This window comes from Pelodiscus sinensis, chromosome 1 (genome assembly GCF_052426305.1).
Source record: "Pelodiscus sinensis isolate ZL-2025 chromosome 1, ASM5242630v1, whole genome shotgun sequence".
Lineage (NCBI taxonomy): Eukaryota > Metazoa > Chordata > Testudines > Trionychidae > Pelodiscus > Pelodiscus sinensis.
In genome coordinates, this window is record NC_143052.1 from 190,419,223 (window position 1) to 190,446,705 (window position 27,483).

General features: G+C 43.4%; 1 protein-coding gene across 1 annotated transcript in view; it reads left to right on the forward strand.

Annotated features, from left to right (window-relative positions):
* LOC102454231 (carbonyl reductase [NADPH] 1) overlaps window positions 1–9,034 on the forward strand; it is a 9,660-nt gene extending 626 nt beyond the window's left edge. Inside the window, exons 2-4 of the mRNA XM_006125997.5 lie at window positions 626–944; window positions 6,531–6,638; window positions 8,324–9,034. Of these exons, the coding sequence (XP_006126059.1) occupies window positions 659–944; window positions 6,531–6,638; window positions 8,324–8,760 (831 nt within the window). The 5' untranslated portion in view covers window positions 626–658 and the 3' untranslated portion in view covers window positions 8,761–9,034. The remainder of the gene's footprint in view (window positions 1–625; window positions 945–6,530; window positions 6,639–8,323) is intronic.
* The last annotated feature ends 18,449 nt before the right edge of the window (window positions 9,035–27,483 follow it).

Below are 27,483 nucleotides of genomic sequence, written 5' to 3' on the forward strand. Positions count from 1 at the left end.
TGTGGGGAAAGGAGGGGCATGAATGAAGTCAGCTTCCTGGGCTATGTTCAGGTAATTTTTCCTGCCTAAGCTGCATAAGGGGACACAGAAGAGCAGCAGCCCAAATGGGGAAAGTAGGTTGGTGTTGCTCCTTGCTTTTCTCTATTCTTTACTGCCCCCTGGGACAGGCATGCAGAGGAACATTGTGGGAGGTGGGAAGTATCTGAGAGCCATCTCTTGCCCCTCCGCCATGTTTTCTGGGGAGGAAAGCAGTGAGAAATCTGGGTGCCCCTCTACACATATGGTGCTCCCTTGCCCGCTAGGGGCAGCTTCTGACTCTCAGCTAGCAATGTACATCTCTGCACTGCCCCAGGGCAAACTGGGTGGGTCAGCCCTAAAACCTGCCCTGTGTCTTCTGTTGCTGATGGAGACTTCATTTGCAAAGCACGTGAAGAAGAGAGCAGCTGGATACGTACAGATCAGTTGCTGAAAAACGAGAACAATTTCTCTTTTGCCCAATTATTTTTTGGATTGGGAACTAGTGAGAAATGTATGTTTGCAGGAAAATTGCTTAGAGAGCGTGCGGGAAGGTGTGCTTAGTCACAATGAGCAAATATATCCAGCTATATCTTTTTGCCTGTTGCAGGGAGCTTATTTTGCCATCTACTAGCCCAAGAAGATGTCCAGCACCCCAGTAGCTGTGGTGACTGGGGCCAACAAAGGGATTGGCTTTGCTATTGTGCGGGCTCTGTGTAAGCAGTTCACTGGGGATGTGTACCTGACAGCCCGTGACCCAGGATTGGGTCAGGCTGCAGTGGCAAACCTGCAGGAGGAAGGACTGCGTCCGCTTTTCCACCAGCTGGACATCAACGATATGCAGAGTATCCGGACTCTGCGGAACTTCCTGAAGGAGAAATACGGGGGGCTGAATGTGCTGGTTAACAACGCAGGGATCGCTTTCAAAGGTACAGTGCTGGCTGCTTCGCAAGGCTTTGTGGGCTGTGAAGCACAGGAAGAATGATGGGAAAGTGGTGGTGTTAAAAACAAGCCAGAATCATGCTTGCCTGAGACAGTCCTGTAGGATGATACCTAGCTCTTCCCTTGCCAGCAGAGAATCTTTCCTACCAGACATTTTTCTGGTGCTTTCTCAGAGCTCATTTTTATCTTGTCCTCGCTGCTGTGTTAGCACAAGATATAACTTAAATTATATAACCCAGCTCCCACCCTCACACACACACACATCTCTGGCTCAGAAGTGGTGCTTTACACTTGAGATAGCTGGCTCATCTGGGAGCTTAGGTTCATGCTCAAGCACATAATGCAGTGGGGATGTTGCTACATAAGGGGTGGCCAATAAGCCTCCCATGGGCTGGAGGCAGTTCCGCAGGGTTAGCCTTTAGTGGGCCCTCAGCAGGTATTGCTGCTTACAGCTCCCACTGACCACGGGTGGCTGTTCCTGACCAATGGGAGCTGCAGGAAGTAGCATGGATAGGGTCACTGCTTCCTGCACCTCCAATTCACCGGGAACAGTGATCTGCAGCCAACAGGAGTGGCAAGCAGCCGTACCTATGGACATGCAGGTAAATAAAGCACCGGCGGCCTGTCAGGGGCTAACCCTGGCGAACCACCTCCAGCCACTTATTGCCCACCCTTGTGCTATGCTGTTACTATAAGCCAGCCACACTGTGCAGCTCAAGTGTTGCTTTGCAGACTTGGCTATTCTACTTCACCCTAGGCACGGGAGGGGACAGAGTGCAAATAACTCAATTCAACTCTGCAGGAGAGGGACACTCTTAGGAAGCCGATTACCATGGTGATGAGCACTGTATAAACAGATTGCTTAGAAGCTATTCCTGCCAATGTAGTTTACTTCTGGAGACTCATAAAATACCATAGGGCCCTTTTTGTCATCAGGCTTCTCTTGACATTTAGCTTAAATTGCTCTTTCCTAAATTTAATCTTGCGTCCCTCTTCTTGTATCATTTTACAGAATTCCTCTGTGGCCTGAATGTTGTTGCTTTCCAAATGTTGGCATTCAATAGATTTATTGTTCAGTGTAGTCATGCATAAATCCTTCTCTCAACAGAATCCTCTCTTGGCAGGGTGTGTGCACAGTGGGAAGTTCTTGCCCTGTAATGACTTTACACTGAACTTTTTCAATAGAATCATAGAATACTAGGACTGGAAGGGACCTCAAGAGGTCATCAAGTCCAGTCCCCTGCTCTCATGGCAGGACCAAATACTGTCTAGACCATCCCTGATAGACATTTATCTAACCTACTCTTAAATATCTCCACAGATGGGGATTCCACAACCTCCCTGGGCAATTTATTCCAGTGTTTGACTACCCTGACAGTTAGGAACTTTTTCCTAATGTCCAACCTAAACTTCCCTTGCTGCAATTTAGGTTGGACATTAGGAAAAAGTTCCTAACTGTCAGGGTGGTCAAACACTGGAATAAATTGCCCAGGGAGGTTGTGGAATCTCCATCTGTGGAGATATTTAAGAGTAGGTTAGATAAATGTCTAAGCCCATTGCTTCTTGTTCTATCCCCAGAGGCCAAGATGAACAAGTTTTCTTCCTCCTCCTTATGACACCCTCTTAGATATCTGAAAACTGCCATCATATCCCCCCTCAATCTTCTCTTTTCTAAACTAAACAAACCTAATTCCTTCAGCCTTCCCTAATAGGTCATGTTCTCTAGACCTTTAATCATTCTCGTTGCTCTTCTTTGGACCTTCTCCAATTTCTCCACCTCTTTCTTGAAATGCGGTGCCCAGAACTGAACACAGTACTCCAACTGAGGCCTAACCAGCACAGAGTAGAGCGGAAGAATGACTTCTCGTGTCTTGCTCACAGCACACCTGTTAATGCATCCCAGAATCATGTTTGCTTTCTTTGCAACGGCATCACACTGCTGACTCATATTCAACTTGTGGTCCACTATAACCCCTAGATCCCTTTCTGCCGTATTCCTTCCCAGATAGTCACTTCCCATTCTGTATGTGTGAAACTGATTGTTCCGTCCTAAGTGGAGCACTTTGCATTTGTCTTTATTAAACTTAGACCATTTCTCCAATTTGTGCAGGTCATTTTGAATTATGACCTTATCCTGAAGATTAGTCGCAATCCCTCCCAGCTTGGTATCTTCTGCAAACTTAATAAGCGTACTTTCTATACCAATATCTAAATCATTGATGAAGATATTGAACAGAACCAGTCCCAAAACAGACCCCTGCGGAACCCCACTTGTTATGCCTTTCCAGCAGGATTGTGAACCATTAATAACTACTCTCTGAGTACGGTTATCCAGCCAGTTATGCACCCACCTCATAGTAGCCCCATCTAAGTTGTATTTACCTAGTTTATTGATAAGAATATCGTGTGAGACCGTATCAAATGCCTTACTAAAGTCTAGGTATACCACATCCACTGCTTCTCTCTTATCTACAAGACTCGTTATCCTATTAAAGAAAGCTATCAGATTGGTTTGACATGATTTGTTCTTTACAAATCCATGCTGGCTGTTCCCTATCACCTTGCTACTTTCCAAGGCTACGTCTACACTGGCCCCTTTTCCGGAAGGGGCATGTTAATTTCAGAGATCGTAATAGGGAAATCCACGGGGAATTTAAATATCCCCCGCGGCATTTAAATAAAAATGTCCACCGCTTTTTTCCGGCTTCTTTGAAGTAGGAATAAGATCCTCCGGAAAAGGGCGCTTTTTCCGGAGGATTGGGGCCAGTGTAGACGCTCTTTTCCGGCTTTTCTAAAAGCCGGAAAAAAGCGGCGGACATTTTTATTTAAATGCCGCGGGGAATATTTAAATCCCCCGCGGATTTCCCTATTACAATCTCTGAAATTAACATGCCCCTTCCGGAAAAGGGGCCAGTGTAGACGTAGCCCAAGTGTTTACAGATGATTTCCTTAATAACTTCTGTGCCAGGAAAGATAATGGAGCAAGTAAAGCTAACTGGTCTGTAGTTTCCTGGGTTGTTCTTATTTCCCTTTTTATAGATGGGCACTATATTTGCTCTTTTCCAGTCCTCTGGAATCTCTCCTGTCTCCCATGATTTTCCAAAGATGATAGCTAGAGGCTCAGATACCTCCTCTATCAGCTCCTTGAGTATTCTAGGATGCATTTCATCAGGCCCTGGTGACTTGCAGGCATCTAACTTGTCTAGGTGATTTTTAACTTGTTCGTTTTTTTTATTTTACCTTCTAACACTACCCCCTTCCCACTAGCATTCACTATGTTAGGCATTCCTTCAGACTTCTCAGTGAAGACCGAAACAAAGAAGTCATTGAGCATCTCTGCCATTTCCAAGTTTCCTGTTACTGTTTTTCCCTCCTCACTGACCAGTGGACCTACCCTGTCCTTGGTCTTCCTCTTGCTTCTAATGTATTTGTAAAAAGTCTTCTTGTTTCTCTTTATTCCAGTAGCTAGTTTGAGCTCATTCTGTGCCTTTGCCTTTCTAATCTTGCCCCTGCATTCCTGTGCTGTTTGCCTATATTCCTCCTCTGTAATTTGTCCTACTTTAATATTTTATGACTCCTTTTTTATTTTTAGATCATGCAAGATCTCATGGTTAAGCCAAGGAGGTCTTTTGCCATATTTTCTATCTTTCTGACACAGCGGAATAGCTTGCTTTTGGGCCCTTAACAATGTCCCTTTGAAAAACTGCTAACTCTCCTCAGTTGTTTTTCCCCTCAGTCTCGATTCCCATGGGACCTTACCTATCAGCTTACCAAAATCTGCCTTCCTGAAATCCATTGTCTCTATTTTGCTGTTCTCCTTCTACTCTTCCTTAGAATTGTGAACTCTATGATTTCATGATCACTTTCACCCAAGCTGCCTTCCACTTTCAAATTCTCAGCTAGTTCCTCCCTATTTGTTAGGATCAAATCTAGAACAGCTTCCCCCCGGTAGCTTTTTCAACCTTCTGAAATAAAAAGTTGTCTCCAATGCAGTCCAAGAACTTATTGGATAATCTGTGCCCTGCTGTGTTATTTTCCCTATATCTGGATAGTTGAAGTCCCCCATCACCACTTTGGGCTTTGGATGATTTTGTTAGTTGTTTAAAAAAAGCCTCATCCACTTCTTTCACCTGGGTAGGTGGCCTGTAGTAGACTCCTAGCATGACATCACCTTTGTTTTTAATCCCTGTTAGCCTAACCCAGAGACTCTCAACACATCCGTCTCCTATGTCCATCTCCACCTCACTTCAAGTGTGTTCATTTTTAATGTCTAAGGCAACACCTCCTCCCTTTTCCCCCCCGTCTATCCTTCCTGAGCAAGCTGTACCCTTCTGTAGAAACATTCCAATCATGTGTATTATCCCACCAAGTTTCTGTGATGCAACAATGTCATAATTGTACTTATTTGTACTGGAAGTGCTAATAAATAAATACAGTGTCATAATTGTACTTATTTATTAGTGCTACCACTTATTTAATAGTGCTTGGTGATTCTAGCAAAGGGCGTTTGTTTGGTTTTGTTTTGTTTTTCACCTAGGATAGATGATACATATTTTTGTAACAACTCACAAATCACAACCATCTGCCTTGAAATCTGGAGAAATCTGCTTAAAATGAATTTTAAAATATAATAAATGTTAAGGAAAAACAAACTCTTTTGCCCCAGTAACAACTTATATGTCTTATTTGGGAACAGTTATCTTGACACTCCACTACTTGATTTCTGTTTCTGAAATCATTGAAATCAGTTGTGAACTGGGACTCATGTCTCAGTGCTAATATACTGATCAGTTATTCTGCAAAATCTTGTGTCCTGGCATGTTGCTCAAGAGAACGAGTAAGGTGGTAATTAACAAAGCCCAAGCGTAGGAGTTCAATTACAGCTACTCCTTGGAGTTGCCTGCAGGTATGTTGTATGTAGTCAGGGGACTTCAGCAATTTGTATCTACTTACATTACTTCAGGAGCCTTCCTCATTCTATATCTGAGTACCTACTACAAAATGACATTACTCCCGTTTCTTCCTTCCCTACCACAAAATCAAGAAATAGGCTTAGTTGCCCATTTGCTGCAGCCCTTCAAAAGCTTGAGTTTGCCTGAATGGGAATCCTATCTCTGTGCAATTCTTTCATTATCCTGGCGCACAAACTTCTGTTGTAACTCTGCACCACCAACAGCAACCCACGCCATTGTGTAAAATTCATGATTGAGCTCTAAATCTATATAAAGAATGCAGCTCCCTGTCCTCTTTTGAGGCATCAGTTATGTCATCAGTTTTTGTGGGAGGAGCACAGAACCCCAAGGTGAGTTCTCAGCAAGCCACTGAGAGTTCTCAGTTGACCACTAATCTCTTAATGTGTATTTGGGCCTTTTGCATTTTAAAATGTTCATCTTTGCAGTACTGGGTACCTGTTTCTTTTCTGTGCTTTCTCTGCTAGACACCTGCTTCCTAATTTGTACAGAAATGACTCTTGTAGAAGAATTAGGGCTAACTCTGGTTTTCACAGAGCTGTGTTTTCCCATTAAACTAGGAGCATAACTTCAATGTTACATTTTTCTTCTCAATATGAACAGTTGCTGATACCACTCCATTTGCTACTCAAGTAGAGGTTACACTGAGGACAAACTTTTTTGCAACAAGGGATTTCTGCACAGAGTTGCTACCGCTCATAAAGCCTCATGGTAAGTATAATAAATACCAAAGTATCGTCAAGAATTATTCTTGCTTCTCACAAGGGGGCAGTCCCTACCTTCTGTTAGTAGAAATTTTCTGCCCACAGTAGTACTTCTGCGGCATCAACGGTAAAAAGACAAAAATAGCTTTGGTGCATGTCTTGACACAAAGAATGTCTCTGCTTTTTAAATCTAAAGTTGCTTCTATTCCAATCCCTTTCTTGTTTTAACATTCTTATCTGGGCCATTAGGCAACATTGGAGGATTGTCAGTATTTTTTCCACACTGCCTAGCTGCCCTATGTAGCCTTTCCTTACCCCCATTCCCTGCTGTTTATTTCAGTGTCCTGCTTGCTCGCAAAAATGGAGCACTGAGGCTGAGTTCACTGTGCTGTACAAGCTTGCACCCCCAATCACTGAAAAAACCTAGCTCCCTAATCTTGTTGCTGTCTCCCTGCAAAGAAGTGTAACTTTATATACACTGCAGCCCTTGTTTTGGAAGCTGAAACATTTGCCAGCATCAAATATGCCATTAAAAAGACCATATTTTGAAAGGTAGTGAAAATCCATCCTATGTGGAGATAAGTGCAACAAGATGAAAGAGTTGCCCACATAGTAACAGTAAATAGAATGGGAGAGGCCAGGACCAGATCAATTAAACTCATAATACGTTTATTAACAATATACAGATGTCTGTACTTCACTGTTTATGTAGCTTTTCTGTTTTTCCAGCCTGAACCTCTGAAAATGTCTTAGAATCCTGTGATATCAAAAAGAGACATTTTAAAGGGACATAGATCAAACATTCCCTAAAATCTAGGTTTTGTGAAAACTTGTTTGTACAACCCCAAAAACCAATTAAAAGTTCCATGGCTTTGTTCAAAACAAACTTTCCCATTTTAAAGATAAATGATACTGAAAAGATATATAATTTTAATTTGTGAAGGGTGTTTTGATTTTAAGAACCTACTCTTTTTTTTCAGCACACATCCCAAATAATGACACTGTCCACTGAGGAACCTCACAGAAGGAAGAAACCCTACACACATTCAGTATATGGGAGGATTGGCTGACAGCCATGCAGTTGCAGAATCAGTAGTTATCCTTGTCACACTCCCCTTCCCCCTTCTCTGGGGCACAGGGAACCCACACATTGCACTCTGTTTTTTGGCTTGCAGATCCCCTTCATGGGCTCTAGACAGCCTATCTCTCTCTCAAACACACTACACCAGTTTAATTGAACCATTTTGCTTCTCTTGCTTTCAAAGCCCTTCTAACCTAGGAATTTTGGGAAACCTATTCACTCATATCAGTTTAAAGTAGAAGGGAGAACAAAGTGCCTATCAAAAGTCCCATGCCCCCGTTTTGCAAAACATAGATGAGTGGGGTGGTTATTCTTGTACATAGGCCCATTGATTTTTGTGTTTTTGTTTAATGGGATAAATCATGGACATAAGCACAGTTTGACCATGAGTATTTTGTGGGAACAAGATTTGTTTGTTTATCCAGAAACATCCCTGTTTAAAATTGTAGTGATAGGCCATGTCAAATATATCCTCTAATCTCTTTTTTTAAACTGTGGTTCTGCGAAACAGTCAACACACACAGATCTTTGTGGAACACTTTGCAGGATCAAGACCTAACGTTGTGTATGGGCATGTTTTATTTTATATATTTATAATTTTATTTTAATAGGTAGAGTGGTGAATGTATCTAGTACGGTAAGCGTATCTGCTTTGGCAAGATGTAGCGAGGACCTGCAGCAGAAGTTTCGCAGTGAGACAATCACTGAAGAGGAGCTAGTGAAGCTCATGACAAAGTTTGTGGAAGATGCCAAGAACGGAGTGCACGAGAAGGAGGGCTGGCCAAATACTGCTTATGGTGTGTCCAAAATTGGAGTCACGGTCTTGTCCAGAATTCAGGCCCGAATGTTGAATGAGAAAAGGAAAGCTGATCAAATTCTTCTTAATGCCTGTTGCCCTGGATGGGTGAGAACCGACATGGCAGGTCCCAAGGCCACAAAAAGTCCAGATGAGGGAGCTGAGACTCCTGTTTACTTAGCCCTTTTAGCCCCTGATGCTGATGGCCCTCATGGCCAGTTTGTTAGTGAAAAGAAAGTGCAAAAGTGGTAAACTTGCCTTGACAATCCTTTTATTTGAATACGTGGAAGGCAGTCCAGAAATAGTACCAGGGTATTACTGATTTATTGTTGGTGCCAATAATAAAGTATCTTTCTTTTCTTTTTTTTTTTATTTTGTTTTCTTTTTAGGGTTTATAGAATACACAAAGTTTCTGTTATTACAAAATAATTGCAGTTTAGAATAGCGCATGACTTAAACTGTGCCTTAATTTAGTTTTTAAAAGTCTGAAAAGTGTTGAAATAAAATATAGTTTAATACGCTGAAATGTCTTTGTTGAAATTTATATTCTCTTTAGTGCTGCAACGGTGGGGCCATGAACTGAATACAGTTCATGAAAGTTAGCTGCTGGTGGTTTGTTTACATGAGCATCTGCAGGCATGGACTCCCCCACCTCCCACGTTCCTAGTGGCTGTGTTTTACCATTCCCAGCCACTGGGAGTTGTGGGGCTCCATGCTTGCAGACACTCAGCTGAACAAAACATTTCAGCTGCATCTAGACTGGCATGATTTTGCAGAAATATTTTTAATGGTAAAGTTTTTCCATTAAAAGTATTTCTGCAAAAGAGAGTCTAGATTGGCATGGATGCTTTTGCGCAAAAGCATCCATGCCCAGTATAGACGCGCTTTTGTGCAAGAAAGCTCCGATGGCCATTTTAGCCATCGGGCTTTCTTGCGCAAAAAATTAAGGTGCCTGTCTACACTGGCCCTCTTATACAAGTATTCTTGCACAAGAGGGCTTATCCCTGAGGGGGAGCATCAAAGTATTTGCGCAAGAAGCACTGAATTCTTACATTAGAACGTCAGTGCTCTTGCACAAATTCAAGCGGACAGTGTAGACAGCCTGCAAGTTTTTCCGCAAAAGTAAGTGCTTTTGTGCAAAATCTTGCCAGTCTAGATACAGCCTTCATGACTCACCAGCGGCTAACCCTGATGAAGCATGTGCAGCTAGCATGGTGAAGGTTCCCCACCTGTGCTTTAGCAGGTAGTGATGGGGGCGGGGGAGAGAAAGTGTTCTTTTTACTTACGTCACATTCTGTTCCTGGTGAGATTATGATGCCTGTATAACTATTTTGATGTAAAAAGTCGCCAGCCATATCTGTTGGGAACCGAAAATCATTCAATTTTAAGTGTGAAGGCAAATATAATGATAAACCATTAGACTCACAGCCCAGAAATCCCGAAGGACTGCATATGATGTTCAGTTGAAAGCTTCCTCAAACTCTTCTGTACGTGGGACCTCATTCTACTTCTCCTGAAGCCAGCAGCAAAATCCCATTGACTTTATTGAGAGTAGGATCCAGCCTGAGCATTCAATCTTCTGAAGCTAAAGAGTACTTTAGTTTGATCGTTCAAACTAAAGGCTTGGAGGTATTAGATCTTCAAGCAGATTCACCCTGACAGTAACTTTTAGCCCAATTATAAATTAACTCACATTTTCTGTTATTCTGCTCAAAGTGAATTAATAAATTCAGGTAGCCTTTTGTCCACAGTTTGAGTAAATTAACCTGTTTTGTGGTAATTAAAAAAAAAAAAGATAACATTTATTACTGCTTTTTTTTTCACCTCACTCTTCTAATAGTACAAAACTTGAACTGTTCAATTGCTTGATAAGTGTCACAAACAAACAATTTTAATTTAATCCAGCTATATATATATTGAATGCTTACTAGGATAACTTACTTGCTGTGATCATAATTACCTAAACCAATTGTTTCCTCTGTCATTCACACTACTGTGGTTCTTTTGCGCAATGTTGATCTCTATTTAGGCTCCTGAACTACTGCGGTCGGAGTATCACTGCTATAATACCAATAATGCAACAATAGTACCAAATGGAAACACTCATTCAAACTAGGGATGTTAATTAATGTTTAAAATTGTAATTGTAATATGTAAACACTAGGTTTAACCAGTTAACCCTGGAGCAGCCTTAAACACACATGCCACTCTCTATCTCTGGCCAGGGAGGAAGAGGCTGCTATGGCTCCAGCTATTGGCAGTGGGCGGCAGCGCAGAGATGGCTGCTGCTCCAGCTCTGCCCACAGGATGTAGGGGAGCTGCTCTGGCTGGGTCCTCTGCGACCGCAAACAGAGTCCTGCCGGCCAGGCAAGTTAACTGGTTACCTTGTAAGCAGGCCAATAACCTCTTTCATCTTTAATTCAAACTACCTCCAATGCATAATCAGAAATGCAGAAATATGTCTGACCCTGCCCAGTGCTTGGGATCTGAGCATAAACAAGCACGCTGCCAAATGAAATAGTAGAAGTGAAGCCACCTATTTATTGCAGCATTACCACCTTTTATAATGTATAGTCACTTTCTATTTCTTTTGGCACTATTGGAACACAATTCTAGACAGCAGCAATTTCATGTTACCCTAAATCCAAGTATATAAATCTATAAAGGGAAAATATTATCATGATACTATGACCTGCCATACATTGTATATACTTGATATTTAGCCTCAATATTTATATCTGTACTGGTCAGAGTATCCAGAATAGTGTTTTCATACAAGTTGTCAGTTGTTGATTTATACCCAAAGAAATCAATAACCTATTTAATAATAAAAAATGCAACCTGAACTAGGGATGTCAATGTGTAGATGACTACAAGATTAACGGATAAACCTGGGCTTATTGGATAATCCTGTTGACTACACACATTTTCCCCCTCCCCTTTTATCTTTGTAGCAGAGGCAGCAAGGGGGAGGAGTTGGGGCTGGTGCCTGTAGGGAGCTGAATCTGCGTGCCCTCCCCTGCCCCCACACAGACTGGAGGATGAGAAGAGCAGGTGGGAACTCCCCCAGGAGTGGGGCTGGAAACACACCGGCCTCTGACCTCCCTACCCCACACACCAGGACTATAGGATAGTTGTGTAACCACTCAGATTTGTTGTGGTTACACAAATATTCATTTACATGCTATCTAACATCCCTAGCCTGAACTTGAGGGCCTGAGCAGATCAACTTCAAACTGCTCATTGCTTCACAGATTGTAAAACTAAAATAATGGCCCATCTACACAATAGCTGGCAGTAAGCTAGGATGTGAGACTATTGACCAGCAAACTGGTGCATAGTAATATCCCATGTGGACTCTGCTCTAGCACAGTGAAAAATTATAAGTGCAGCTTAACGTTGGGGGTAGCTTCTGAGACTTCACCCCATCAGAAGAATGTTGGATTGACACCAGAGACCTTTACAACTGGGTTCACAAGAACTCCTCATTACTGAGGTTTCTTTATTGGCAAACAATCAAACTACACTTGCATTGATCCTACTCCAGGATGGGGAATACCTCCAAATCTCCTTCCCTTATGTACATGTACACTTCACAGGGCATCACAAGTGGCATTGGCTCGGTTATTTGGAAGAAACAATCTCTGTACAGCTTGCTCTTTAGTCTCTGTCCACATGCTAACCATGTCAGGCCTGATAGAGGGGCATGCAACGGAGGCAACATCCCAGGCCCCAGCAATACAAAAGAGCCCAGAGCTCCTGGTTGCCACCACTATGGTGACCAGAGCCCCACGTCCTTTAAATTGTTGCCAGAGCACCACATGGTGTGCTTCAGGCAGCACTGAGCGCTTCCTGAGGGAGGTGTGGCCCTTCTGCCTGAGACTCCGCCCCTTCTGGGGACAAAAAGCAGGGCCACCCGCCTGCCTAGCCCAGGGGCCCAGCGAGGCTGCCAGCCCCATGGCTCCATGTTCAAAATACTCCGCACCTCGGGCTCCTCTTCACCCTCCTGGTTTCTCTTGCCCCTTGGTATCTTGTTCTCAGCATGGGCGGTGCTGTAGGGGCTCATGGTGCCCAGGCTCCAGCAATAGTTACAGCCGGGGGCCCTGCTCCATCAATATTTGGAGCTGGGTCTCTCCCCTGGCTCTGAATATTGCTCCCCCCCCCCCGGCCCCAGAGCGCCCCTGGAGGAGCGGAGGACTTGGAGCGGGGCGCCCGCAGCCCCAGTGGGACTGAGCGCAGGGGCTGCCCCGACAGTCTGGCCCCGCCCCCCCCCCCCCCAGGTGCTCCTGCGGCGCATGCGCACACTGCGCGCCAGACAGGGGTGCCAGGATGCGGAGGCCTCGCCCCTGGGCGGACGCTACAGCGAGCGGGCAGCCCCACCCCCGCACCCTTGCAGCGCATGCGCCGCGCCGGCGGGGCGGACGCTCGGACTCTGCAGCCCCAGAAGAAATGGGCAGCGGACGGCAGAGCAGCCTGTGTCCCCTCGACGGACAACGGGGCGGCAGGGCCTGGTCGCAGGCTCCAGCCCCGCTGCCCTGCAAACTGGAAGGCAGAAGGTGGCGGGAGAGGAAGGGGCTTGTGCTGAGGGGAGGGGGGCAGGTCAGGAGAAGAAAGGGGAAGGCACCAAGGGACAGCGGGGAGAAGAGACAAATGCCAGGGGGCCAAGTGCAGACAGTGAGGGAAAGGGCAGGAGCGGAGGTGTCAGTGGGAGGGGGACAGGGTGATGCTGGGAGAGGAGAGGGGAAGGGCATTGGGGACTGGGGGAGGGAGAGGGAGGTGCAGGGAGAAGGTTTGAAAGAAGGGGTGGGCATGAGGAAGGTGGGGATGGAGCAAGTTGTGTGAGGGCACGGGCATGAGGGGAATGGGGGCAGAGGGTGGTGGGGAGGTGGGCATCAGGGAAAAATAGGACAAAGGGATTGAGGGAAGGGGGAGGCACCAGGAGGGTGCAGGTGCCAGGGGATTCTGGGGGTGAAGCAGAAGGGGAGACACCTGCAGGGGAGGGACCAGCACCAGAGGAGAGAGGCAGGGCAGGTGTGTAGAGGGAGATGTTAGGAGAGGGGCTGAGGAGGGTAGCTCACATGATCAGAGTGGGGCTACTGGAAGAACGGGCATGGGGCAGAGAAGGGCTGAGGAGGGGAGCAGGTCTCAGGAGGGCTGAAGGCAGTGAGAAAGGAAAGAGTCAGGACAGCAGAGGAGGGTGAAGGGTTGGGGGGAAAACAGCAGGCACCTGGGGAGCTGATGGAACAAAGGGAGGAGACTTAGCAGCAGAGAGAAAAGGTAAAGGTTTAAAAATATGTATTAATAACTTGGGTGCCACAGTGGCACATCCAAACAAGCCACATGAACTCAATACTGGTGCACATCACAAAATTCATTCTGCTCATGGGAAGAAACTCTTAGGCTATGTCTACACTGGCGGTTTCTTGCACAAGAACATCTTGCGCAAGGGTTCTTGTGCAAGAACATATCCACACTGCCATATGCGATCTGTGCTTTTGCACAAGCGCATCCATGGCAGTGTGGACACTCTCTTGCCTAAGAAAGCTCAATGTCCATTTTAGCCATAGGGATTTTTTGCACAAGAAATCCCTGCCAACCATCCACACTGCCCTCTTGCGCAAGAGAACTTACACCTGTTAGAAAAGAGCATAGCTCTTGTGCAAGACGCCCTCTCTTACCATGTCGTGCTGTAAACTACCTTGCGCAAGAGCAGGCGGGCAGTGTGGGTGCTCTGTGGGTTCTTGCACAAGAACGGCTGTACTTGCACAAGAAGCCACGAGTGTAGACATAGCCTCAGAGGAAACACTTCCCCCAGCTCTCTGCCTCCGACTTAATGTCACACACATTGGGTTAATGCAACTGCAGGATAGTTGCATGAGGGGGGGGTTGGTGGGAGCCAAACTAATCCCTGTTGGTAGGAGGATGGTGGGAAAAGCCCTTCAACAGGGTGACATGACACCTTTTACTTTTGGTCATGTGTCCATCTTGTCCAGAGCGTGTTACCTCCGGAGGCGTGGCTAAAGGGGCTAGGTGCATAGCTGTGGGGCACCACCAACAATTATACAAACCTGCAGGCCATGGTTCTCAGTGAATGGTTCACTGGGTGTTCCCCTGTTTACATTAGCAAGCTCACATGTTCTGTCTTTTAGCTTAGTGACCCACTTATCTTAGCACAGGCATTCCTTTTCAGCTTGCTGAAGCTGATCTAGTTAACTTCCTAATTTGTCTTCCAAAACATGAGGTTTCCCTGATCTTCAGTTATTCATGGCAAGTCAGACCTACATTTTCTTTCTTTTTTTTTTTCTTTTTTATATAATTATTCCTTTCATTTGTTCATTTCATATTCCTGTCTTTATGTGCCTTCTTAAGTTTATCATCTTGCATCACATTACCAAGAGTTGCAATTATTTGAACCACCATTAATATTAGATTCAATGACAAAGCATTTACACAGAAATTTTGGATTGGATTTCAAGATGGGAGGTTTTGTCATATTTTTGAATGGCTACTGCACCATTTAAAATAGCTCTGTAATCCCTAATAACCTGTTCAAAATTAATTTGTTAAAAATGACCTGTTAAAAATGACTTTTGACTAGGATTTTGGAGGTAGGGCTTCACTCCTTATATATAATGAATTTTCCGTGGTGCTAAGTTGGCTTCTGCTTTTGTAGCACAAAGCCACCTGATAAACAAAACATTTTGGATATTTTCTACCTTATCAAATATTTGTATTTCAATTACAACATAGAATACAAAATGTACAGTGCTCACTTTATATTAATTTCTGATTACACATATTTGCATTGTAAAAAAAGTATTTTTCAATTCCCTGATCGTAAATACTGTAGTACAATATTTTTATCATGAAAGTTGAACTTTCAAATGTAGAATTATGTACAAAAACCCAAATTATTTAAAAATGTAAAACTTCAGAGCCCATGAGTCCACACAGTCCTACTTCTTGTCCATTCAGACAAACAAGTTAGTTTACATTTTCAGGAAATAATGCTTCCCACTTGTTGGTTCCTGAAAGTGAAAACAGGTGTTTGCATAGCATTGTTGTAGCCAGCATCACAAAACATTGATGTGCCAGATGCAGTAAAGATTTGTATATACTTTCACATATCACCTGCCATTCTAGAGGACATGCGTCCATGCTGCTAACGGGTTCTGCTCAGTAACAATCCATACCAGTGTGGACCAACTAATGTTCATTATCTGAGACAGATGCCACCAGCAGAAAGATGATTTTCTTCTTTGATGATTCAGGTTCTGCAGTTTTCACATTGGAGTTTTACTCTTACTCTTTTAAGAACTCTGAAAGCATTTTGTGTCTCAGGTTTTAGAAGGCACTTCACATTTTTAAACCTTGAGTCAAGTGCTGTAGCTGTCTTTTGAAACTTTCTTTGTGTTGTGTCAAATCTGCAGTGGAAGCATTCTTAATAGGGATATAAAATCCTGCTTAATTGGTTAACCCGTTAAACATGATGTTTAATTGGTTAACCAATTAAAGAGGGGTCAGGCAGATTGAAGTGCCACCTCCTGTGTTCCTGCCAGCTGCAGCAGTCCTTGCCTGCAATGCACCTGAGCCTGCCAATGGAGCAAGCCCTGTCCACAGTGGGCTAGCCAACCACTTAACCCTTCACATCCATAGTTCTTAAAATTAATATATGTTAAGTCATCATAGACTGCTATAGCACAAAACATATGGTAGAATGATGGTAAAACAGAGCTGGAGATGTACAATTCTCCCCCAAGAAGTTCAGTAACAAATTAACACATTTTTTTTGACAAGCATCATCAGCATGTCCTCTGGAGTGGTGGCCAAAACACAAAGGACATACAAATGTTTAGCATAGTAATAGAAATGTAGCCGTATTAGTCTGGTGTAGCTGAAGTAAAATGCAGGACTATGTAGCACTTTAAAGTTAGTCTTTAAAGTGCTACATAGTCCTGCATTTTACTTCAAATGTTTAGCATATCTGTCATATAAATACCTTGCGATTTCTACTGTAGAAGTGCCATGCAAATGCCTGTTCTCACTTTCAGGAGATGTTGTAAGTAATAAGTAGACAGGATTATCTCCTGCAAATGTAAACAAACTTGTTTCTCTGAAGTTGCTGGCTGAACAAGAAATAAGATTGAATGGACTTGTAAGCGCTAAAGTTTTATATTGTTTTGGCTTTGAGTGCAATCATGCAACAATCTATATTTGTAAGATACACTTTCATGATAAAAGTGAAAACTGTTCATCATTTTTACAAATCAAATATTTGTAATGAAAATAATACAAAGTGAGTGCTGTACATTTTACATGCTGAGTTGTAACTGAAATCAATATATTTGAAAATGTAGAAATGTAGAGTTCACTAGACATGACATGACTGGTATGGTGCCCATATATCCAACAATATTTATAATGCATTTAAATTGGTATTTTGTTGTTAACAGTTTAATTAAAATTGTGACTAATTGCAGCTATATTTTTAATCTCACAATTGTGATTTTTTTAATCATTTAACAGTTCTATTTTGAATAAGTTTTTCACTGTTCAGAACTTTTTTGGCTTCTACTCTGATAATTGCTGTATCATAGCAACATTTTGTTTTACTGTTGTTTTCACTCTCATTTTTCTTCAGATGAGACTTTAGTAAATTCACTGTTATACTTAAGTTTCTCTGACAGGCAGTTTCAGCTGCTGCTTCATTTATTTTTTTCCCTTTAACGTAACAGTACAATTTATTACCTCTCTTGTGCTCTGTATCCACATTGCATGCCTACTAGTACATCTGGAAGTAGTTAGACCATACAGAAATCCCTGTTTCCCTTAGTGCAGTGCTCACCAAGCAGTAGATTGGGATCTACCAGTAGATCTTGAAGCCTTTGACAGGTGATCCTGACTGGTTTGGCCTGGAAGCAATCAAGCGCTGGCACTTCAGTTGCCCCTCCACCAACTGCTCCTGACCTCTGCCTTGGAGCTGCCCCCCTGGGAGCTTCCTACTTGCTGTGCAGGGTGTGGGAGAGAAGGGGGGGCACTGATCTCAGGGTGTCCCTCCTCCCTCCACTTCTATACCCTCTCTCCATACAGAGTAGTGGATGGAGGGAGTTTGGCAATGCAAATCTCTGTCACCCTCATACACTGTGTGTCTGTCATTCTCACAAACACATGCTGTCTTTCACTCATCTCCTGACCCAACAGGTACATGGGGGCTTGTTATCACTTCTTCTACTTCTTGCACAGTGGGTTATTTTTGGTTTGTGACTGGTGTGACGGACCCCCCCCCCCCCCCATGCTTTATGAAGTGGACTCATTGACATGAATATACATAACTCAAAGGTGGTTTGAGCGAATTATTTCATGTAACCCATCGATCTTCAAGTCCTGATGTGCTGGTTCTGTTTATCTTACTCTGTTGTATGTATCATTTGTGTGTAGAAAATTAGACAAATGGAGTGGGGAATATTTGGTGAGTTTCAAATGTGTAAATGGGAGACATGGAGGGTGTTACCTGCAACTTCTAAATGAGCCACTGTTAAATAATCTTTTGTCCTTAGGTCTGAGAAGTGGTTGGTAGGGAGTGGCCTCAACTCCTTAACAAAAGGAATAGGAAAGGAGAGAACTGGGTCTCTTGGCTGGGCTGCACCTGAAGGAAGGAGCCTGAGACCCCAGTGTGGGGAAGACAGCCCTGGTTTAGAGTGGCAGCTGGAAAAGAGGTTTTAGGGTGAGTTTGAAGAGGTTGTACTGAGGTTTCAGTGGAAAGTTAGCCAAGCCGTTTTGTTTCTTTTGATTTGTAACCTACTTTGCTCTGCCTGTTTTCACTTATTACTACTCAAATCCTACTGCTTCAACTTAATAAAACCATTTTTATTTTCTATCAAACCCAGTATAAGTGATTGTTACTGGGGGGGTGGGGCAGGGCAGAGGCAACCAGTGTGCACATTCCCCCTTTCATTGTTAAAGGTGGCTTACCTAATTCTTTGGGGTCTAATCCTATCTGGGGAGTGCTCTCAGGACACTGGGCTCTAAACTGCACTGTCCTTGGATCTGAAGTGGTTCGGTGTCTGTACTGCTTCTCAGTGGGGACAGGGACCTCAGCTCAGGGCCTTCGCTGGGGGAAACCAGCAGAGCTGGCCCAGCAGGACCGGGCGGTGAGGAGCTCCAGAGAGCGGGAAGGCAAGTGGCAGTGGCCGTGTCAGCACCCTGGGAGGCACCCCTGAGGGGTTGTCTGTTACTGCACCCCATCACAACTGGTCTATGCATTTCATATTTTTCATTTCTCTCTTATGCTTAAATTTAATTCTTTGAGTAGTGAGTTCCAAAATGCCTAACCTGTCATGGTTGGAATAAGTATCCTGATGGTAATTTCTGTCCCTGGAAGTGGCTGGCATGTCCCTGCAGTCCCTGAGAAAAGCCGAGCAGGGGTTCTCCACATGTTGTCCTTGCCTGCAAACACCACTCCTGTAGTTCCCATTGGTCAGTAATGGGGAACCGTGGCCAGTAAAAGCTGAGGACTCAGTGCCCTGTAGATAAGGGGCAGCACATGGCACCACGGAGCCATTGCTGTACATGCCAGCTGCTTTCAGGAGTGGTGCAGAGCCAGGGCAGGAGTAAGCCTGACTTAACCCCAATGCTCTACCACCTGGAAACGGTCTCAGTTAAACAGTGTCCAGCCAGAGCCTGCTTCCTGAAACCTTGTCCCAGCCCTGAACCCCCTCCTGCACCCAACCTCCTGCCCCAGACATGGGTTCCCCTGCACCCAAACTCCTTCCCAGAGCTTTCATCCTGAACCCCCTCCTGGATCCCAATCCCCTGCTCTGGGCTAAGCCTGGAGCCCCTCCCACACTCCAAACTCTTGGCCCAAGACCAGAGCCAGCACCCCAGCCTGGTGAAAGTGAGTGAGGATGGGAAAGACAGGGATGGAGTGAGCAGGATGAGGCCTTGGACAAGGGGTAGAGCAGGCGTAGGGCCTCAAAAAGGAAGGGGGAGGAAGTGGGGCAAGGGTATTTGGGTTTGAGGTAATCTTACATTGCACTTAAATTGAAAAAGAGATGTTGTGGTTAAAAAAGTTGGAGACCACTGCTTTAGTGATTTCAGCTCAATCGTCCACAGTAAGCTAATTTCAATCAGATTGTCTATACCTGCAGCAGCCAGAGCAACTGATCGTTTGCACACACATTCATTGGAAAGGGTTCAATTCCTTCAGAATGGCTTTCAAGACTTTTGGGGGAGGAGGGCATATAGTTACCACCTGACTCTTCCCCTTTGCATAGTTTGATTAGTAAAGAGTTCACCAGACATGACTGCACCAAGTTATACTGTCATGACTGGGCTTCATTCTCAAGCCAACAATCTCTTTTTTTAACACTTATTCTTTAACATTTCTCCAACCCCCAACTGTTCAATTCCTTTGGAACTCTGCTCTATTTATTTGTGCAAAAAAAAAGCTCCTATTAAGTTCTCGTCCTTTTCCCTCAAATCACTAACTTAACTCCCAAAGTGACAGGTTTCTCAGCCAAATTCTTCTTGTGACTCTAAACTTATTTTTATATGTTTGCACTTATTTCTTAATTTACTACACTATGCTTTCAGAGCTGTGCTCAGTAAATACAGTCTTGAAGGATGGCTGCTTTTTACTTTGGATTTATGCAAATAGGTAACAGATACTGTTTTTTCCCTGACTTCTCAGAAATCTTTCCCATTTGTCTCTGACTCCTCATTTACATCTTTAATTTGTTTGTTATGCTTTTTACGTTCAGCCCACAAGGTGGCACATTTGGTTTGTAACATTTTAGCCACCAGAAACAAACTTTGTGAAACTCCTGCCTCAAATTGGGCTTTCTTGGTCTTATGATTTTTAAAAAAATGGATACTGTTTTTTCCATGGCTGCCAATGAGTCCTATTTTTTGAAAATGTCAGTGGCACTCACCAGGGCTTTGTGTTCTACCAAGCATTTTTTTTTCTCTCTTTCTTCTGCAGTACTACACTGGAGTTCCTTTTTCACCCAGTCCCAGTCTCCTTCTAATGCTTCTTGGGGCAGGACAGAATATCTGCCCTTAATTTAACCTACTTCTCCAGCATAGCATTTGAACTCTTAAGCCATTCCAATTATCAAACCATTTCCCTTAATGCTGGTTATGACCTCCAATGTTATGTACTCCAGAAAGGCAAATCTGAGTTGCTGGACCTGTATGTTGGATTAGCCTCACAGACTTTATCAGCTCAAGAGTATTTTAGGGGGAACTTCTGATACCTTATCCACTAGCCTTGGAAACTTTATCCATTCCATTCCCAAGATCTTAGCTTGACTCCAAATTCTTCACTCAAATTCCTTCATTGCAGTGTGTCCCAATGTTATTTGGCCACGGAACCCTTTTAAACTCAAAATAATTTTGCGGAACCCTGAATACCATTCTCATACATGGAGCTGAAAAAATAGACCACAAATAAGTAAGGATAGTAAGAAACAAATGCTAACCAGGGTCATGAGATCAACATTTAGTTTAATTGCACATATTTAAAAACAAAAATCACATTTAATGTGTACAAAAAATAAAGCTAAAAAATGAATATGCATTAGATATTAATTATTTTTTAATCATAAAATGTTATGGCAATGGAATTTTCTCACTTAACCCTTATTTTCACTTCATGGAACCCTGGGGTTCCATGGAACACCATTTGGGAAACACTGCTTTATTGGCATTGTCAAATTACACTTCAGTTGATCAGGCTCAAGATTATGGGATTGGTACAGAGCATACTCAGGCCTGTGAATGGGGGAGGCCAAGTGGACAACTACTCTGAGCCTAGCAATTCAAAAGGACCAGACAGAGTCCCAGGCTAATGTTCCAATTTTTTCCATCCATGTGTGGAATACATTTTGTTATGTACACTGAGGTATGTGCCAGTGTGCATCACCAATAGTAATAGATGCTGCCACTTGTGGGCATGTGTTGACACTGACAATCAGCTGGATGGCATTTATATGTCCGGTATTTTCTCAATTTGTTTCCCGGACAGAAAGCTCAAATACCGGACTGTCCACTTCAAAACCTGGCAACCCTACCTCTGATCTTAGTGGGCTCAGATGTTCTGCCTTTTAGCTTACTACTGACCCACTCATTTTTAGCATAAACATTCCATTTTCAGCGTGCTGATCTAGTTACCTGCTAATCCTGTCTTCCAAGAAAGGAGGTATCCCTTTGTTTAATTGCTCCCGTCAAGCCTAGCTTATAAACAAAATACATTTTCAAGTAATATGCCTGACTGCACATCTGCACTTTCACTATGCTCTGCCAGTGCTCATAGGGGATATTACTGCACAACAGGCAGTTCATCGTAGATTCCCACATGGGCTGGTTGTGCAGTAATTAGGTGTATAATTAGAGTAAAAAATCCTCTGGACCAGGACTGGGTCTTCCTACATGTCTTTACATTGCCTAGCACAATGGAGTCTCACTGCTGATGTGGGTCTTTGATTACAAATACAAATAGTAATTGATATTTAATATTGGCCACCTTTTCTGCTTTCTGGCTCCAAGTCAGTGCAAGATTGTGGTGTTTCCTCATTTTAATTCCCATCATGGGCATTGTCCGAAGATGTTTGGCAAAATCAGATTGGCCACATAGAAGGATGCAGTACAGTTTATCTTAGTTTAGTACTCATGGGTCTCACCCTGCTTCCTTTGGAATCAAAGTAAAAAATTCTCATAAACTGTCTGTCAGATCAGGATTGGCACTTTAAAGTGTGGCTTTTCAACCATGAATAAAATATTCTGTATAAACTAGTGACCTCAAGAGAATAAAATATCACATTAAGACCCCAGTCCCAAGAATCTTTCCTTCAAATCTTCCAAGCATGGGGTCTCAAAAGATTAATTCCTTGTAATCCAAAACTCCCACTGTAGTTGGGCAGGCAGAGAATGCAAAGACTGCCCTATGTCAGAAAAATCTGAGAAAACATTTGACTCTCTCTAGTATTTTATTTCTCACAGTCTCCACAATGATAGCATTCCAAAGTGTAATTTATTACAATTAATTCAACATCTGCTTACACTTTTTAGCTGACAGAAATGTATGCTTTGATTTTTGCCATTGCTGTAATTTTTTAGCAACAGTTAGGCAGAAAGTTAGGGCTACTATTCAATCAAGACTGAAGTAACTAAAAGAAGAACTGACTGGAGGTTTGTTTTACTATGGCCTTGTCTAGACTGGCATATTTTGTCACCAAAATCTGTCTTTTGGCCACAAAACAGTGAGAGTGTTTACACACAATGCGACTTTTGATGGGAAAAACATCCAGTTTTGGCAACAAAAAACTTCTACTTCTGCAAGAGACTTTTGTCTTTTCCCTTCCCTTTATTGTCAACAAAGAGCCAGTGTGGACTCTGCTGTTTGTTTTGTAGAATGAACTGGCTTCTGTCAGTATCCCACAGTGCCTGCCCTGTTGGCTGTGCTCAGAATTTTGTGATCTCTGCTGCCCAGCAGTCATGTGCCTCTCTCCTTTCAAAGCTCAAGGAAGTGTCTGACAGTGTTCTGTTTGTGGAACAAAGAGCAATCATTTGAATGCATCTTCCTGTTCTGCCTTGGTAGGAATACAGCAGTAGGCAGACTGTTGCTGGAGGGGAAGGGCTGGAGAGACTGCTGTGATGCTTTAACATTCCTCAGCATGGAGAGCCCAAAGAGCAGCTCTGTCTTCCCACAACAATGCACTGTGGGAAGCTTACCCACAATGCTTTGCTCGGTCTGTAGCAACATGGCCATGAAATGTCAGCAATGGGATGCAGAAAAACTGGTTTAACCGGTTTTCACTTTTGGTGATTTTTGCATGTTGACAGCACTTTTGTTGCCAAACCTAGTGTAGACATAGGCTAATGTAGCATATTTGCATTTGGGAAACTTAATTCCTTTAAAAACAGGAATAATGCTATCAATTCCTTCTTCCTGTTGTCATGTCCTTCACGTGTGCTTTCTCTTTCTCATCTAACCTTGGTGCTGTATAAGTTACTGCAACCTTCGGGAAAAATGCAGATGTGGAATAAGGAAATCTAAGCTTTATCAGATCTTCTGAAGCTTTTGACCAACTGTTGTTGGTGAGAGAGAGATTTTGAACTTACACAGAGCATTGGAGGAAGAACTCTGTGTAAGTTCCAAAGTTGGTCTCTCTGACTAACAGTGGTTGATCCAAGTAAAGATAATACCTCAGGGTTTGTCTACAGTAGCCACCCTAGTTCGAACTAGGGTGGCTAATGTAGTCATTCGAACTTGCAAATGAAGCCTGGGATTTAAACATCACGGGCTTTATTTGTATGTCCCCGGGCACCGCCATTTTTAAATGCCCCGTAGTTCTAACTACCTGCCCACGGCTACACACGGCACGGGCTAGGTAGTTCAAATTAAAGCTCCTAATTCGAACTACCATTACTGCTCATTGCAGGAGGAGTAATGGTAGTTTGAATTGGGAGCTTTAATGAACCATGAAGGGAGCTGTTTTTTTAACTGGCTCCCCCCACGGACCAGCTCCCCCCTGGTACTCTGCACTGCTGCCTCTGATACAGAGGCAGCAGTGCAGAATGGCAGGGGACTCCTCAGGAGTGGAGCTGGATTGCACTGGCTGCCAACCTCACCCCTGGGGATTATAGTTGAGTAACTGATAAGAATTCATGAGGTTAATTGCCTATTCATGTAATCAATATTTAACATCCTTAGTAGTGTCTCGATTCGCTGACACAGCTATCATTTTAGTGCAGACAAGGCCTCAGTGTGCAGAAGGTTAGGACAGGAGCACAATATGTCATTTAATGTGCATTTCTCTATTCTGAGTGTTATAATGATTAATAATAATTATTGCTATATTAAGGTAATAAGGCCACAGACAGCATCAGAGTCTTATTATGGTACACAAATTTGTACACCTATTTTATGAGTGGAATTTGGGTAGGGGGTGGACTGCTAATTTGGACTGGTTTCCTTAAGTTTTCCATTTAAACTTCATTATTATTTTAAATTTAAATCATCATCATAACAAATAATATCAAAGAAGGCGCTCACTACCTCAACCCAGTTGATCATTTTAGAAGACACTACCTCTGCTGATAGTGCAAAGCCAACAAAGGCTCACTGTCATGGCCCTGAAAACAGAATTAACTAACAAGCAGTGTTATCATCCCTAAAAGACATTGCTGGAGTTCCTCTTGACCCAAAATGTCAGGGAATATGAAAGATATCTTTGTAGGTGTTATGTGCAATTCAGTAAAAACAGAGAAAAGCAAATGAGTTCTGGGCTAAGAGTTGATGCAAATGCTTAAAAAAAGTACAACAAATGAGAATTAGATGAGTGCTGTACAAGTTAAACTGGTAAGTACTGTGCCTGCAGACATGACAGTGATTGTTACTGGCCAGTAGCAATTGTTGGAGATGGAGAGAACTCCACCCTTGAACATCTATGAACGGACAGTGACAATCTAGCTCAGAATGTCATTATCACTTGGAGAGACACACCCAAAAACTGCATCTTGTGTGAACCACAAAAGGCAAATGAAGCTGCATTGTGCCCAGTCACAGGCTGCATGGTCCCTGGACCACGTCCCTTTGGCAGCATGGCTACCACAGCCTCTCTCACACTCCTCAACATCCTCCTAAAGGGGATTTTCCAGTGCATATAGGCCAGTGGAGGGGTGATAGCCACTCCTTCTGGCCCTGTCCATGGCTCTTTGCTTACCAATTCTGACCTGGAGGAGATCCCTCAAAAATCCCAAAGCTCTGGAGCCCTGGACATGGCCATTCTGGCACCATTGCTCCAATGTGTTTTCTTTTCAGTGCACATGTGTAACTCCAGTTCAGATTAATGGGAGTTCAATTCATGCGGTGACAAAAAACATACCCTGAAGCTTTGAATAATCATTTTGCTTGTGTTGCATAAATGTTTTTCCACTGTAAGAAATTAAGTTATTGAAACTAAACAATCTTCTAGAAATCCTCTGGTGTGGCTGGCTTTACATTTGGCTAACTACAGATCATGATCCTAAAGATCATGGTCCTAAAGTTAGGCTATGTCTACACGGCCTCTTTTTTGCGGCAGAGGCAATGCAAATGAAGCGCTCATTAGCAACTTCTTGCGCTTCATCTGCATATTCTCTTCCAATGCTTTTTGTGGAAGAGGTTTTTGCACAAAAAAAGCAGTGTAGACGTGTCTGTTTTGCACAAAAAAACCATTTTGCGTAAGAACCCTTATTCCTCAAAAAATGAGGTTTACAGGTTCTTGTGCAAAAGGGCTTTTTTGTGAAAAACAGACACGTCTACACTGCTTTTTTTTGCGCAAAAACCTCTTCTGCAAAAAAGCATCGGAGGAGAATATGCAAATTAAGCGTAAGAAGTTGCTAATGAGCACTTCATTTGCATTGCCTCTTCCGCAAAAAAGAGGCAGTGTAGAGATAGCCTTAATGTAGTTGGCCACAAGGAAATCACTTTAGTGTTGGGGGAGACTTCTAGTGGTTTAAAGACAGTAGTGCAGCTCTTACACCAAACTCCTCCTTTGCCAGCAACATTCCCTACTAGGAATGTAAATTTCCATTTCATAGGCTAGTAAACACATTGTTTAACCTGTTAACCAATTAAAAGGAGGGGTACGGGAGCCCAACTGGAGCAACACCTGCCTACGGGGCACCTGGACCCACCACACAGAGAGGCTGTATTGAGCGATGGAGCAGTCCCTGCCTGTGGGGTACACGGGTCCCCTGAAGACAAGAGCTGCTCCGGTGATTGGAGTGCTTTGTTTTGGCACTACTAGGCAACACTGGGTAAATCTGCTATTACTGCATAATTTTAGAAAAAGAAAAGTGATTCATCTATCATGTATGTCTGCACTACATGGCTCCGTTGACGGAGCCATGTAGATGAGCTTTGTAGACATAGCAAAATGAAGCAGCGATTTAAATAATCACCGCTTCATTTACAGCAAAATGACTGCCATGCTGTGCCGATCAGCTGTTTGTCGGCTCAGCGTGGTAGTCTGGATGCTCGGCGGTCGACATCAAAAGCCTTTGTCGACCACCCCGTTATCCCTCGTGGGATGAGGCATAATGGGGTGGTTGACAAAGGCTTTTGATGTCGACCGCCGAGCATCCAGACTACCACGCTGAGCCGACAAACAGCTGATCAGCACAGCATGACAGTCATTTTGATGTAAATGAAGCGGCGATTATTTATATCGCTGCTGCATTTTGCTATGTCTACAAAGCTCATCTACATGGCTCCGTCGACAGAGCCATGTAGTGTAGACATAATTGAGATGATAATGTTTTTCCATGACTAGAACAGCCCCTGTTCGCAGCGGGCCCCTCACAGGGCTGGAGCAGCCCCCACTGGTTAACCTTAACCAGTAAACCTCATCTGTTAAGGATGAGGGTAACTGGCTAACCAGTTTAACATTCACATACTTAATCCCTACACCCTGCTGATCATTGGCAGTGTAACTTACACAAATCCTATAGACTGGAGCAGTTTCACCAGAGGGCTAGACCATTACAGGGCAGGTATACATCCAGTGTGGTGACATAAGCAAATTTATTCTTTAGAATCATTTGGTTTTTATATTTTATTATTAGGACCATTTAAGACCAGAGACTCTTCCATTTAACTTTTTGCAATGCTATTTCACTCTCGCATCTCAATGATTGAGGTGTTATTTGAGATCAATCACTTTTCTTTCTCTAAAATTATACAGTAATAGCAGATTTACCTGGCCTTGCCCAGTAGTGCCAAAACAAAGGACTACTCCTCGTTTCTATGTTTTATTGCTGATCTGTAAGGTTTACCCTCTGTGACTGATAGGCCACATGGGAAGATGATTAGCGAAAAACAAATTCATATATGGTCACTTTTTGTGTGTCATAGACATATACAGGCAGTCCCCGACTTACGCGGATCTGACTTATGTCGGATCCGCAGTTACGAACGGGGCTCCCCCGGAG